The following is a 16,631-nucleotide window of genomic DNA, read 5'->3' as shown; positions in this document are numbered from 1 at the left end:
GTAAGCAGGAATCTGGAGGATAGAATTATGGTCAGATTTGCCAAATGGAGGGCGAGTGAGAGCTTTGTATGCATCTCTGTGTGTGGAGTAAAGGTGTTCCACAGTTTTTTCCCCTCTGGTTGCACATTTAACATGATGATAGAAATTTGGTACAACGAATTTAAGTTTCCGTGTATTAAAGTCCCCGGCTACTTGGTGAGCCGCCTGTGGGTAAGCGTTTTCTTGTTTGCTTATGGCAAAGAATACAGAATACAGCTCATTCAATGCTGTCTTAGTGCCAGTCTCAGTCTGTTGTGTTATGTAAACAGCTACGAAAAATACAGATGAAAACTTTCTAGGTAGATAGTGTGGTCTACAGCTTATCATGAGATACTCTACCTCAGGCGAGCAATAACTCGAGACTTCCTTAGATATCGTGCACTAGATTTTATTTACAAAAATATAAAGTCCGCCGACCCTTGTCTCACCAGATGCAGCTGTTCGATCCTGCCGGTACAGCGGATTATCAGCCAGCTGTATGTTGATTGTGTCGTCGTTCAGCCACGACTCTGTGAAGCATAAGATATTACAGTTTTGAATGACTCGTTGGTAGTTTAATCTTCCCGCTAGGTCATCGATTTTATTCTCCAAAGACTGAATGGAAGGAAGTGGGGGTTTATTCGATCGCCAACGAATTCTCAGAAGGCAGCCCGCCCTCTGGCCCCTTTTTCTCCGCCTCCTCTTCACGCAAATCACAGGGATCTGGGCCTGTTCTCGAGAAGCAGTATATCATTCTCGTTGGGCTCGTCAGACTCGTTAAAGGAAAAGAAGGATTCTGCCAGTCCATGTTGAGTAACTGCAGTCCTGATGTCCAGAAGTTATTTTTGGTCATAAGGGACGGTGGCGGCAACATGATGTACAAAATCAATTTTAAAAATAAGTTACAAACAATTCAAATAAACAAACAAAAGAACACATTTGGTTGGGGCCTTCTTCTCCGGCGCCATTGTTACGATTTAAGACGCCATTGTTACGACAGTTAAGCAAAGATCATTAAATCTTAAGATATTTTTAAGGAATTGCACTTATGAACTATCTTATGAACTTCTTTTTTTTTCTCAAGAAGCTTCTTAAGTTTTGCGTAAGAAGTGTTTTGTGAATCTGGGCCCAGGACTTTGGGGCAAGCAAATAAAATGGCCTTTTGGATTAGCATCTTCTTTGGTCATGTTGCTGTTTCAGCTCTCCCTTCCTCTTAACTCTGGCCCAGTGCACATGCTACACACACACACTGAGGCATATGCTGATTCTGGCCTATTAAGCCTCTTGTATGTAATTATCTTCTTCTCTCCTCTCTCTCTCTCTGTGTTGGTGTTGTTTTAAACCCCCACTGTGACACCTGTCAAACATCTGTATAGAGAGTGTGAAGATTGTCAAGTGAGAGCATCCTTAGGAGAGATAGTTAGTTATAACCTCACTCATGATTGCTAACAACACCTCCCACACAAATTAATGTCTTTACATGCACAAACACACTCTCTCTCTCTCTCTCTCTCTCTCTCTCTCTCTCTCTCTCTCTCTCTCTCTCTCTCTCTCTCTCTCTCTCTCTCTCTCTCTCTCTCTCTCTCTCTCTCTCTCTCTCACACACACACATACACACACATAAATACACACACACCTCCCTCCCACACACACCTTTCCTGATGATTATACCTACAGGGCCATATGGGCTGAGTCAGGCCCTGACCTTGCATGGACGTGTCTGGGTGAATTATTCCCATGAAGAAGTCTGGTGAAAGGGACACAGTTTGTCATCCTGGATCTCTGTCACCAGATTCAGAGCATGACTGATTTTGTTTTAAACATTGGTTTGATTCCCCTCCGATGTGTATTCATTTCATCAGTCTTTTGTCATTTGTTGATTCTTGGTCTCTCATCCTTCGACTCTCCTGTATTATAATTATCGTCAGCTGGTTTACTAAGTGTTTTTTGATACCCTAATTGTGTCAACTACAAAATCTCATTAGTTGACATGAACTGTGCTTTCAACTGAAATAAAACACAGTCCACGCTTTTACCTTTTTTCTCTCTCTCTCTCTCTCTCTCTCTCTCTCTCTCTCTCTCTCTCTCTCTCTCTCTCTCTCTCTCTCTCTCTCTCTCTCTCTCTCTCTCTCTCTCTCTCTCTCTCTCTACCACTATCCCTCACAGACCCTCCATCATTGGGTCTGGAAATGTGCTTTAGAGTACTAGAGTAGAGCACTCCTTTGTGAAGAAATAGCTTTCCTCTAAGCAATCTCCTTCCTATAGCATCCCACAGTGAGCTGAGCAAATGACACTAGATACTTCATCCCCTCTCTATGGCTCTTCCAGTTCGCTGTTCTAACTCTGAGTTGTTTTCTCCCTGCTTCTCCAGTGTGTCCGCTTCTTATCCATCTCTCTGTGTCCCTCCCAAAGAGTCTTGACGATAAAATGAGAGATGGTCCTGCACCTTCCAACCCCGGTGTTTCTCCTTAACCTGTCAAAGACCCTCCCACAGTGAAATATTTTTTAATAAGAATACCTCGCTCTTTATCTCGCTCTGTTTCGCTCCCTCTTGTTCTTTCTGTGAGACTCTGCTTCTTCCTGGGTCACCTTAACTCTATCCTAGTCTAACTGATTCCTCCCCCCCTCCCCGCCCAGACCCTCCAACGGTGGAGCCTGTTTCGTTGGAGATGCGTCAGGGCCTTGGCCGGCCGGTGGCCATGAACTGCCGGGTCCTGCGTGCCCACCCCTCCCGGGTGCTGCGCTACGAGTGGCGGCTGGGGAACCGCCTGCTACACGCTGGACACTTCGACCAGAGCGATGAGACGGAGTACACCGTCAAAAGCCTCAACCGCGAGGGCTGGGGGGAGTACACCTGTGATATCATCAATGAGGCCGGTGCCGGGCGCTGCACCTTCTTGGTAACAGGTAAGGAACACTTGATGTTTTTAAAATGCCTTAAAATACATTTTGATTTGATACTTTCTGTTCCCAGTTGCTGAAATCACTCGATGTCGTTTATAGCGCTGTATTCTGGCTTTACTTGTCCAGTATAAGAATGCTAATTATACTGAACAGAATTTATATTGGCTCTTTCTCTAGGTCTCAAAGCACTTCACATTTTATGAGGTATAACTCACATCATCTTCACCCTCACAATGTGTTAATTAAACCCACCCACTTGGATTGACAAGCAGCAGAGCAGCCATTTTGTGTCCCCATCTGCTGTGTGTCCTCTCTGTAACAGAGTTCTGAAGCAGGGTGAGATTTTCCCATCCCCATCACGGTAATTAAACTTCCCAGTGATGTATTCTTGATGGCTGAATGATGTGAATGATGTCTGCAGCAAATTGAAACTTGCCTGTCAGACGGCTAGGTAGCTACAGTATGTGTGTCGTGAGGTAATTGATTGAGAAGGAGGGGGCGAGACAGGGCATAATACAGATTGCCAATTTGAATGCGAGAGACGTCTGCTATAAGATCAATGTCAGTCATAACGCCTACCTTTACACATCCCCTAGGGTGTGTCCCAATTGGCATCCTATTCCCTATGAAGTGCACTTCTATGGGTCCTGGTAAAAAAAAAAGGAACTAAATAGGGGATAGGGAGCAATTTGGGACGTAAGGCCTCTAGATTACTAATGACAGCTCGAACTCTACGGGAAGGACCCGATCCTTCAGACAGGACACAGATCTGTTGGGTAATGCATGGTTATTCCCCTGGCTATTTATTGTCAGATTGCCATGCTGCAGTGTTCGTTGTGTAGCACCTAAAAATAGCAGGAGGAGCAGTCAGTGGCCGTGTCATCACTCACACACAGCGCTTGTGTTTTATGACAGGGACAGATTAGTTTGGAGTGGCAGAGAGAGAGAGAGAAAGAGAGAGAGAGAAAGAGTGCGATGGAGAGAGAGGGAGGGAGAGAGAAAGACAGATTGAGAAAACGAGAGAGAGTGAAATAGACAGTGCCAGGGGACAGTTGCTTAAGTGGCTGAGGATCAAAGTGACAAATACTCTTCAGTCCCGAACCTCTCCATTCCTAATGGGAGGTCTGGGAGATGGAAACCTTCGCCTGGGTCCTGCGTCTCTCTCTCTCTCTCTGCCTCCCTCTGTTTGGTAGTGTCAGTGGTCTTTGTGTCATATATCAGCCCAGCCCCTGAAGACCAGGTAGAGTGGGGGCGGAGAGGAGATAATCACCTCCGGACGTTTGTTTTTCTCAGCGGGGCTCGCGTGCTATCACTCACCTCCTTCCTTCCATTGTTCTCTACTTCCATCCCTCCCCCTATCATCTATACAGCCTTCTCTCCATTCCAGTTCTCACAGATTCCTACCATCCATCACCCATCCTTTTCTCTAGCCCTCCCTCCCTCCATCCATCCTCTCTATCCATCCATCCCTCCCTTCATCCCTCCTTCCCTTGATCCATCTATACATCCCCAGGTCGTTCCCTCTATCTCTCCTCCTCACTCTATCCATCCCTCCAACCCTCCCTCCCTCTCTCTCCCTCCGTTCTTCCATCCCTCTCTCCCTCCATTCTTCCATCCCTCCCTCCATTCTTCCATCCCTCTCCTTCCAGCCCTCCCTCCATCCATCCCTCTCTCTCCCTCCCTCCATCCCTCTCACCTTCCAGCCCTCCCTCCATCCCTCTCTCCCTTCATTCTTCCATCCCTCTCTCCTTCCATCCCTCTCTCTCCCTCCCTCCCATCCCTCTCTCCCTTCATTCTTCCATCCCTCTCTCCTTCCAGCCCTCCCTCCATCCCTCTCTCCCTTCATTCTTCCATCCCTCTCTCCATCCATCCCTCTCTCCCTCCATTCTTCCAGCCCTCTCTCCTTCCAGCCCTCTCTCTCCCTCCCTCCATCCCTCTCTCCCTTCATTCTTCCATCCCTCTCTCCTTCCAGCCCTCCCTCCATCCCTCTCTCCCTCCATTCTTCCATCCCTCTCTCCTTCCAGCCCTCCCTCCATCCCTCTCTCTCCCTCCCTCCATCCCTCTCTCTCCTCCCTCCATCCCTCTCTCCCTCCATTCTTCCATCCCTCTCTCCTTCCAGCCCTCCTCCATCCCTCTTCTCTCCCTCCTCCATCCCTCTCTCTCCCTCCCTCCATCCCTCCCTCCATCCCTCTCTCCTCCCCCTCCATCCCTCTCTCCTTCATTCTTCATCCCTCTCTCCTTCCAGCCCTCCTCCATCCCTCTCTCCCTTCCATTCTTCCATCCCTCTCTCCTTCCAGCCTCCTCATCCTCTCTCCCTCCATTCTTCCATCCCTCTCTCCTTCCAGCCCTCCCTCCATCCCTCTCTCCTTCATTCTTCCATCCCTCTCTCCTTCCAGCCCTCCCTCCATCCCTCTCTCCCTCCATTCTTCCATCCCTCTCTCCTTCCAGCCCTCCCTCCATCCCTCTCTCCCTTCATTCTTCCATCCCTCTCTCCTTCCAGCCCTCCCTCCATCCCTCTCTCCCTTCATTCTTCCATCCCTCTCTCCTTCAGCCCTCCCTCCATCCCTCTCCTCCATTCTTCCATCCCTCTCTCCTTCCAGCCCTCCCTCCATCCCTCTCTCCTTCATTCTTCCATCCCTCTCTCCTTCCAGCCCTCCCTCCATCCCCTCTCTCCCTCCATTCTTCCATCCCTCTCTCCTTCCAGCCCCCCTCCATCCTCTCTCCCTTCATTCTTCCATCCTCTCTCCTTCCAGCCCTCCCTCCATCCTCTCTCCCTTCATTCTTCCATCCCTCTCTCCTTCCAGCCCTCCCTCCATCCCTCTCTCCCTCCATTCTTCCATCCTCTCTCCTTCCAGCCCTCCCTCCATCCCTCTCTCCTCCCTCCATCCCTCTCTCTCCCTCCCTCCATCCCTCCTCCATCCCTCTCTCTCCCTCCCTCCATCCCTCTCTCCCTCCATTCTTTCCATCCCTCTCTCCTTCCAGCCCTCCCTCCATCCCTCTCTCTCCCTCCCTCCATCCCTCTCTCTCCCTCCCTCCATCCCTCCCTCCATCCCTCTCTCTCCCTCCCTCCCTCCATCCCTCTCTCCTTCATTCTTCCATCCCTCTCTCCTTCCAGCCCTCCCTCCATCCCTCTCTCCCTTCATTCTTCCATCCCTCTCTCCTTCCAGCCCTCCCTCCCTCTCTCCCTCCCTCCATCCCTCCCTCCATCCCTCTCTCTCCCTCCCTCCATCCCTCTCTCCCTTCATTCTTCCATCCCTCTCTCCTTCCAGCCCTCCCTCCATCCCTCTCTCCCTCCATTCTTCCATCCCTCTCTCCTTCCAGCCCTCCCTCCATCCCTCTCTCCCTCCATTCTTCCATCCCTCTCTCCTTCCAGCCCTCCCTCCATCCCTCTCTCCCTTCATTCTTCCATCCCTCTCTCCTTCCATCCCTCTCTCCTTCCAGCCCTCCATCCATCCCTCTCTCCCTTCATTCTTCCATCCCTCTCTCCTTCCAGCCCTCCCTCCATCCCTCTCTCCCTTCATTCTTCCATCCCTCTCTCCTTCCATCCCTCTCTCCTTCCAGCCCTCCATCCATCCCTCTCTCCCTTCATTCTTCCATCCCTCTCTCCTTCCATCCCTCTCTCCTTCCAGCCCTCCCTCCATCCCTCTCTCCCTTCATTCTTCCATCCCTCTCTCCTTCCATCCCTCTCTCCTTCCAGCCCTCCCTCCATCCCTCTCTCCCTTCATTCTTCCATCCCTCTCTCCTTCCATCCCTCTCTCCTTCCAGCCCTCCCTCCATCCCTCTCTCCCTTCATTCTTCCATCCCTCTCTCCTTCCAGCCCTCCCTCCATCCCAGTGCTCAATATTCCTACCATCTGGATGTGGCTGCTGCCAAGGCAGCTCCATTAGTTAGATATGTTTTATTGAACCTTTATTTAACTAGGCAAGTCTTTTTATTATTTTTTACCTTTAAGTCTTTACCTTTAAGTCTTTACCGCAAGTCTTTACCTTTAAGTCTTTACCTTTAAGTCTTTACCTTTAAGTCTTTACCTTTAAGTCTTTACCTTTAAGTCTTTACCGCAAGTCTTTACCTTTAAGTCTTTACCTTTAAGTCTTTACCGCAAGTCTTTACCTTTAAGTCTTTACCTTTAAGTCTTTACCGCAAGTCTTTACCTTTAAGTCTTTACCTTTAAGTCTTTACCGCAAGTCTTTACCTTTTTACCTTTAAAGTCAATTAAGAACAAATTCTTATTTACAATGACAGCCTACCAAAAGGCCTCCTGCAGGGACGGAGGCTGGGATTAAAAATATAAGTAAATGAAATACAAATATGGGACAAAACACACATCACAACAAGAGAGACACCACAACGCTACATAAAGAGAGACCTAAGACAACAACATAGCAAGGCAGCAACACATGATAACACAGCATGGTAGCAACACAACATAACAACAACATGGTAGCAACACAACATAACAACAACATGGTAGCAACACAACATAACAACAACATGGTAGCAACATAACAACAACATGGTAGCAACACAACATAACAACAACATGGTAGCAACACAACATAACAACAACATGGTAGCAACACAACATAACACCATGGTTGCAGCACAAAACATGGTACAAACATTATTGGGCAAAGTCAACAGCACAAAGGTCAAGAAGAAGGTAGAGACAACAATACATCATACAAAGCAGACACAACTGTCAGTAAGAGTGTCCATGATTGAGTCTTTGAATGAAGAGATTGAGATTAAACTTCCCAGTGTTTGTTGCAGCTCGTTCCAGTCGCTAGCAGCAGCGAACTGAAAAGAGGAGCGACCCAGGGATGTGTGTGCTTTAATAGAATGTGACTGGCAGAGCGGGTGTTGTATGTGGAGGAGTGTGCAGTAGATATCTCCGATAGGGGGAAGTGAGGCCTAAGAGGATTTTATAAATGAGAATCAACCAGTGGGTTTTGCGACAGGTATTAAGAGATGACCAGTTTACAGAGGAGTATAGAGTGCAGTGAGTATAAGGAGCATTGTTGGCAAATCTGATGGCCGAATGGTAAAGAAATGTATCCTGTGCCATCCCATACTCCCTTTCATAACTACCCCCTCCTCCTCCCATCCTAAAACATGAGCTCTTCCAATGTATCCTGCCTCACCTAATCCCCACCACCATCTGGGGCTAGTCCGATCCCTGTCCGTGTCTGCAGCTATGGCCAGACATAATGTCATAATGTCCTGATTAATAGCATGTTGCTCAGACTCGCCACCGGCTGGGGTTTACTGTTAGACAGTGTGTTAAGTAGCTGACCTGTTTAAGACAAGTCAGACATAACAGTCTGAATGCCAAGTCTCTGGATCAGTGTATTAGATCTCAAGTAGACCAGTCGAGGAGAAAGTAATCACATGGGAAGATAATCCAAAGATTTACCAATTTGCCTCAAACTAAGTTTGTTTCGGTTCTGTGTTGTTTGTTGCTCTAAGATCAGCCTTAATTCCCTGGCATAGACGCACTCATGTGGATCCTTACATTTTGGCATGCAGGCCCGTATAACAATATGTATGATGGCTGAGGAAAGAGGTAGCAGTTTGTGGAGAAAATGAGAATGGGTATAGTATGCTGTGAACAACAAAGCTTCAATGGATGTTAATCACTCAATGTGGAGGAATTTCTGCAGTGTTACTTTTAAGCTCTGTCTGATATGGTAGACTCTGTGGCAATGCTATGCCTACCAAACTACAGCAACAAACTGCAGAGAGAGTGTGATAGAGGAGAGAATGAGGGAGGGCTATAGATATATACAGTGGGGAGAACAAGTATTTGATACATTGCCGATTTTGCAGGTTTTCCTACTTACAAAGCATGTAGAGGTCTGTAATTTTTATTATAGGTACACTTCAACTGTGAGAGACGGAATCTCAAACAAAAATCCAGAAAATCACATTGTATGAACTTTAAGTAATTAATTAGCATTTTATTGCATGATATAAGTATTTGATACAGAAGAAAAAGAAACGCACACCTATTTAGGCGAGGTGCTGGCTAGCGGAGTAGAAACTTCAAAATAAAAGAGAGCCGCACACTCTAGGAGCTCAGGTGCAAAAATGTAATACCAACGTTTCGACAGCCAAGCTGTCTAATACCCTGATGAAGACAGCTTGGCTGTCGAAGCGTTGGTATTACATTTTTGCATCTGAGCTCCTAGATTGTGTGGCTCTCATTTATAAGAATTTGATACATCAGAAAAGCAGACCTTAATATTTGGTACAGAAACCTTTGTTTGCAATTACAGAGATCATATGTTTCCCTTAGTTCTTCACCAGGTTTGCATACACTGCAGCAGGGATTTTGGCCCACTCCTCCATACAGACCTTCTACAGATCCTTCAGGTTTCGGGGCTGTCGCTGGGCAATACGGACTTTCAGCTCCCTCCAAAGATTTTCTATTGGATGCAGGTCTGGAGACTGGCTAGGCCACTCCAGGACCTTGAGATGCTTCTTACGGAGCCACTCCTTAGTTGCCCTGGCTGTGTGTTTCGGGTCGTTGTCATGCTGGAAGACCCAGCCACGACCCATCTTCAATGCTCTTACTGAGGGAAGGAGATCTCGCGATACATGGCCCCATCCATCCTCCCCTCAATACGGTGCAGTCGTCCTGTCCCGTTTGTAGAAAAGCATCCCCAAAGAATGATGTTTCCACCTCCTTGCTTCACGGTTGGTATGGTGTTCTTGGGGTTGTACTCATCCTTCTTCTTCCTCCAAACACGGCGAGTGGAGTTTAGACCAAAAAACTCTATTTTTGTCTCATCAGACCACATGACCTTCGCCCACTCCTCCTCTGGATCATCCAGATGGCCATCGGCAAACTTCAGACGGGCCTGGACATGCGCTGGCTTGAGCAGGGGGGACCTTGCGTGCGCTGCAGGATTTTAATCCATGATGGCGTAGTGTGTTACTAATGTTTTTCTTTGAGACTGTGGTCCCAGCTCTCTTCAGGCCATTGACCAGGTCCTGCCGTGTAGTTCTGGGCTGATCCCTCACCTTCCTCATGATCATTGATGCCCCACGAGGTGAGATCTTGCATGGAGCCCCAGGCCGAGAGTGATTGACCGTCATCTTGAACTTCTTCCATTTTCTAATATTTGCGCCAAGTTGTTGCCTTCTCACCAAGATGCTTGCCCATTGTCCTGTATCCCATCCCAGCCTTGTGCAGGTCTACAATTTAGCCCTGATGTCCTTACACAGCTCTCTGGTCTTGGCTATTGTGGAGAGGTTGGAGTCTGTTTGATTGAGTGTGTGGACAGGTGTCTTTTATTCAGGTAACGAGTTCAAAAAGGTGCATTTAATACAGGTAAATGAGTGGAGAACAGGAGGGATTCTTAAAGAAAAACTAACAGGTCTGTGAGAGCCGGAAGTCTTACTGGTTGGTAGGTGATCAAATACTTATGCCATGCAATAAAATGCTAATTAATTACTTAAAAATCATACAATGTGTTTTTCTGGATTTTTGTTAGATTCTGTCTCTCACAGTTGAAGTGTACCTATGATAAAAAATTACCGACCTCTACATGCTTCGTAAGTAGGAAAACCTGCAAAATCGGCAGTGTATCAAATACTTGTTCTCCCCAGAGAGAGAGAGAGAGACACAGAGAGAGATGGGGCTGTGATAGATAGATGGAGGGAGGGAGGGAGGGAGGGAGGGAGGGAGGGAGGGAGGGAGGGAGGGAGGGAGGGAGGGAGGGAGGGAGGGAGGGAGGGAGGGAGGGAGGGAGGGAGGGAGGGAGGGAGGGAGGGAGGGAGGGAGGGAGGGAGGGAGCAGAGAGACGATCAGGTCTGTGTTCAGTGAAAATATATCAGTCAAAGCCATTGGCTGAAAGCCAGGATGGGTCGATTAAACCCAGGGTCTCAGCCTTCATGCCAGGGGGCACACACACTCCAAAGCCGGACAGCAGGCCATGCTCAGGGGCAAACACACACACACTTTATCACACTGCTGGTCAGGAGCCAGGCCATGCCAGGGGGGTGTGTGTGTGTGTGTGTGTGTGTGAGAATTATGTGTGTGCCAGGCTGCGGGGGACATCTGTGGTAGCAGTGACTTTAGTGAGATGAGATGGCCCTTCAATCCTGCCAGAGCAGAGTGGCAGGCAGCGTCTTCAGAGGGTTTAATCTGCACCACTGAGCTCTGGCAGGAACCTGGCACCACAGGGCAGGATGATCCCTTCAGCCCCTTCATCTCAGTGTGGCATACATTCCTCATGCAACAATTCTACAGTTACAGTTCATATCAGTCAATTGAAATGAATTCATTAGGGCATAGGGCCACCCAGAGTTTCTCCCCACAAAAGGGGAAAAACTACAGACAGAAATTATCCTCAACATCAAAGGGTTTCATCTGCACCACTGAGCCTTATTGGCAGGATAGGATAGTGTTCTTCAACCCTGATCCTGGGGTCCTTCGGTCCTGGAAAAGGTGTGAAGGATTTTGTTACAGCCCAACACTAACACATCTGATTCTGTTAGTTAAAGGTTTAATGATCAGTTAAATCAGGCTTGTTAGTATTGGGTGGAAACAAATGCCTGCACTCCCTGTGCGTATAATAAAGAGTTCTTTCTTAAATCAATATAGATTAGAACAGTTCTGTAGGATTAGCGCTCAGAGCATATTGTAAATATTTACGAGAGAAGAGAATACCTGCACTCACTGTTCAGATGCCCCCCAGAGATTTACACCACCGCAGTCAAACTGTTTCTCCATTCAAATTCTAGAAGCGTACGAACGGCGTGTCGTGTTCTTCTTTTTCATCACATCATATATCATATACTCTAGTAGTCTGCACCTGTACACTGTGTACCTGGAAACGCAGAGCATATTCTCCCTGCTCAGACTAGCAGTGTGACAGTGATGGATAGCCAATGATGACTGACATGATGTGCTTTAGAAACCAACAGGGAGCTTAAGAATAGTGTCATCTATCTGTTGTAGAGGAGTCTGTCAGCCCAGACTCCTCTATAAGGACAGGGGCATAATGTACAGGTTATATATAGTCACGTGACGTGCAATCCTTTTTGATAAAAAGCCCGATAAGTATCTGTATACGCAGCATAGTGTCATTACCATATGTAAGAAATTGTGACATTTACTGGGGCAATCTGGAGTCGTTACATACATTTTGGGACTTTGAAATGAATGATATGAACCCAATGATTCTTGAGCAATATACTGTAACTTAGAAATGTCGAACCCCATCAGAACCCAAAATATAAGCTTTTTTGTCAAACTAAATGTAAACAAACACTATATAGCCTCAAATCATGGTGACTATATTTTTGATATCATGGATGGTCAGTCCTTGAATACATACGTCTACAAATTAGAGAATAGGTACATTTCTTCAGCCCCATCCCTCAAGGTCTTACCGTAACAGGGGGAGACGCTTTATTCTTATTCCAACTGCTGATTGCCGCTTTAAGTGAAATATGTCTTTAATCCTAACCCAGCCAACTGTTATTACAACAATAGTAAAATTGTAACTGTAGCTCAGTTAATATGAATAATACATCCCTCCTCTATAGAACACATTTCCCTTGGCATTCAGAATCCAGACTGGAACATTGTCATGTTCTATGTCTAGACAAATTTGTTGGACAAAGGCACTGTGATGTTTGGGAAGCAGAGTTTGATCCTCATGAGGGGAAACAGATTTGTATGTGTTTCTTTGAACAACTGTGTTCTTTGAACCACTCTCCAAACTGAGTCTAGGGTACAGTTAAGCCACTGGAAAACAAATCTGTCATTGTGTATTTGTTACCACCATTTCAAACACTTGGATATTTCACTCCAAAACGCTTTTGTTTTTTGATTCATTGATGGAGTTTGGGTTACACATAATTTAGTTTTGTTTTGGTTTCAATGTATATTAACATATTTTATTCCAGTTTGTTTTACTCATAAATACAAATGATTATTAATTTGTCATGGTCAGTAGCATACGTCTAGCTGCTATACGACTTGTGACTGGATCAGCGTTGTGTTCATAAGGATCCACATCCTACATCTATGTTAATGGGAGGAAGGTATAGACAGACTAGCATATCACTGCTGGACAGCATGACGCCGACAGAGATGGTCGCCTCGCTTTGGGTTCTTAGGAAACTATGCAGTATTTCGTTTTTTTCTGTATTATTTCTTAGATTGTTACCCCAGGAAGTCTTAAGATTTATTACATACAGCCGGGAAGAACTATTGGATATAAGAGCAACGTCAACTTACCAACATTACGACCAGGAATACGACTTTCCCGAAGCGGATCCTTTGTTCGGACCACCACCCAGGACATTGGAGCTAATTCCGGTAGGCCATCCAAAACAACCACACCGCAGAAGGGGCAGACGAAGCGGCGACCTGGCCAGGCTCCATAGACGTGCACATCGCACACCGCTCCCGAGTATACTACTAGACAATGTCCAGTCTCTTGACAACATGGTAGACAAAATTCGAGCATGGGTTGCTTTCCTGAGAGACATCAGAGATTGTAACATTCTCTGTTTCATGGAGACATGGCTCTCTCGGGATATGTTGTCGGAATCGGTTCGGCCTCCGCGCCGACAGAGAAAAACACCTCTCTGGGAAAAGAAAGGGTGGGGGTGTATGCTTTATGATTACCGACTCATGGTGTAATCATAACAACATACAGGAACTCAAGTCCTTCTGCTCACCCGATCTAGAATTCCTTACAATCAAGTGCCGGCCATTTTACCTACCAAGAGAAGTATTGTCAGTTATAGTCACAGCTGTGTACATTCCCCCTCAAGCAGACACCAAGACGGCCATCAAGGAACTTCACTGGGCTATTGCAAACTGGAGACAAAGCAAATTTGAGAACAGGTCTACCTAAATTCTTCCAGCATATTGATTGGAGTTTGGGTTACACATAATGCGCAATACCCTCGACCACTGCTACTCTAACTTCCACGATGCATACAAAGCCCTTCCCAGCCCTCCCTTTGGCAAATCCGACCACGACGCCTTCTTGCTCCTTCCGTCTTATAGGCAGAAACTCAAACAGGATGTACCAGTGATGAGAACCATTCAACGCTGGTCCGACCAATCAGAAGCCACGCTTCAAGATGGTTTTGATCACGCGGACTGGAATATGTTCCAGTCAGCCTCAGAGAACGACATTGTTCGATACGCTGACTCAGTGAGTGCGTTTATAAAGAAGTGCATTGGAGATGTTGTACTCACTATGACTATTAAAACCTACCCTAGCAAGAAACCGTGGATGGATGGCGGCATTTGCACAAAACTGAAAGCGTGATCCACCGCAGTTAACCATGTAAAGAGGTCTGGAAATATGTCTGAATATAAACAGTGTAGCTATTCCCTCCGTAAGGCAATCAAACAAGCAAAATGTGGTAGGGTCTATAGGAAATCACAGACTACAAAAATAAATCCTGCCACGTCACGGACACCGACGTCACGCTTACAGACAAACTAAACACCTTATTTGCACGCTTTGAGGATAATAAAGTGCCACCATTGCGGCCCGCTAACAAGGACTGCACCCCACCCCCCTCTCCTTCTCTGTGGCTGACGTGAGTAAAACATTTAAAAGTGTTACCCCTCGCAAGGCTGCTGGCCCAGACGGCATCCCTAGCCGCGTCCTTAGAGCATGCGCAGACCAGCTGGCTGGTGTGTTTACGGACATATTCAATCGCTCCCTATCCCTATCCTGTTGTCCCCACATGCTTCAAGATGGCTACCATTGTTCCTGTACCCAAGAAGGCAAAGATAACTGAACTAAATGACTACCACCCCTGTAGCACTCACTTATGTCATCATGAAGTGCTTTGAGAGACTAGTCAAGGATCATATCACCTCCACCTTACCAGTCAGCCTAGACCCACTTCGGTTTACATACTGCCGCAACAGGTCCACAGACTACACAATCGCCATCAGACTGCACACTGCCCTATCCCATCTGGACAAAAGGAATACCTACGTAAGAATGCTGTTCATTGACTACAGCTCAGCATTCAACACCATAGTACCCTCCTAGCTCATCATCAAGCTGGAGGCCCTGGGTCTCAACCCCGCCCTGTGCAATTGGGTCCTGGACTTTCTGACGGGCCGCCCCCAGGTGGTGAAGGTAGGAAACATCTACACTTTGCTGACCCTCAACAATGGTGCCAGACAAAGGTGTGTGCTCAGCCCCCTCCTGTACTCCCTGTTCACCCATGACTGCATGGCTATGCACGCCTCCAACTCAATCATCAAGTTTGCAGACAACATAATAGTAGTGGGCTTGATTACCAACAACGACAAGACAGCCTACAGGGAGGAGGTGAGGGTACTCGGAGTGAGGTGTCAAGAAAACAACCTCTCAACATCAACATAACAAAGGAGATGATCGTGGACTTCAGGAAACAGCATCGAAGGGACAGCAGTGGAGAAGGTGGAAAGTTTTAAGTTCCTCGGTGTACACATCACAGACAAACTGAAATGGTCCACTCACACAGAAAGTGTTGAGATGAAGACGCAATAGTGCCTCTTCAACCTCAGGAGGCTGAAGAAATTTGGCTTGTCACCCAAAACCCTGACAAACTTTTACAGATGCAAAATCTTGAGCATCCATTCGGGCTGTATCCCAGCCTGGTACGGCAACTGCACCGCCCTCAACTGCAAGGCTCTCCAGAGGGTGATGCGGTCTGAACAACGGATCACCGGGGGCAAACTATCTGCCCTTCATGACACCTACAGCAGGAAGGCCAAAAAGATCATCAAGGACATCAACCACCCGAGCCACTGCCTGTTCACACCGCTACCATATAGAAGGTGAGGTCAGTACAGGTGCATCAGAGCTGGGACCCAGAGATTGAGAAACATCTTCTATCTCAAGGCCATCAGACTGCTAAACAGCAATTACTAACTCAGAGAGGCTGCTGCCTATATTGAGACCCAATCACTGGCCACTTTAATAAATTGATCACTAGTCACTTTATACAATGCACTCTAAATTATGCCACTTTATTAATGTTTACATGTCTTACATTACTCATATCACATGTATTTTTTACCATCTATTGCACCTTGCCTATGCTTCTCAGCCATCGCTCATCCATATACTTACATGTCCATATTCTCATTCACTCCTTTACATGTGTGTATTAGGTAGTTGCTGTGGAATTGTTAGATTACTTGTTTGATATTTCTGCACTGTCGGAACTAGAAGCACAAGCATTTCGCTACACTCGCATTAACGTCTGCTAACCATGTGATTGTGATTTTTTGTTGTTGATTTGATTATAAATAGAATTATGTTCATAAACTACTGAAATCAAATGGGTAGTGCTGGTGGGTAGGTACAATAGGGGGAGTAGAAACGGTTCATAGCTTGTTGAACTCGAGAGGCAGGCAGAGGCAGGCAGGCAGGCAGGCAGGCAGGCAGGCAGGCAGGCAGGCAGACAGACAGACAGACAGACAGACAGACAGACAGACAGACAGACAGACAGACAGACAGACAGACAGACAGACAGACAGACAGACAGACAGACAGACAGACAGGCAGGCAGGCAGGCAGACAGACAGACAGACAGACAGACAGACAGACAGACAGACAGACAGACAGACAGACAGACAGACAGACAGACAGACAGACAGACAGACAGACAGACAGACAGACAGACAGACAGACAGACAGACAGACAGACAGACAGACAGACAGACA

General features: G+C 46.9%; 1 protein-coding gene across 1 annotated transcript in view; it reads left to right on the top strand.

Moving 5' to 3' along the window:
* Positions 1 to 16,631, top strand: part of LOC109879218 (MAM domain-containing glycosylphosphatidylinositol anchor protein 2) — a 425,402-nt gene that overhangs the window by 254,666 nt on the left and 154,105 nt on the right. Inside the window, exon 10 of the mRNA XM_031800190.1 lies at positions 2,656 to 2,925. Coding sequence (XP_031656050.1) covers positions 2,656 to 2,925 — 270 coding nt within the window. The remainder of the gene's footprint in view (positions 1 to 2,655; positions 2,926 to 16,631) is intronic.

Source organism: Oncorhynchus kisutch, linkage group LG21 (assembly GCF_002021735.2).
Source record: "Oncorhynchus kisutch isolate 150728-3 linkage group LG21, Okis_V2, whole genome shotgun sequence".
NCBI lineage: Eukaryota > Metazoa > Chordata > Actinopteri > Salmoniformes > Salmonidae > Oncorhynchus > Oncorhynchus kisutch.
Note: the sequence above shows the minus strand (reverse complement) of the source record. Positions and strands in the feature narration are given on the sequence as shown.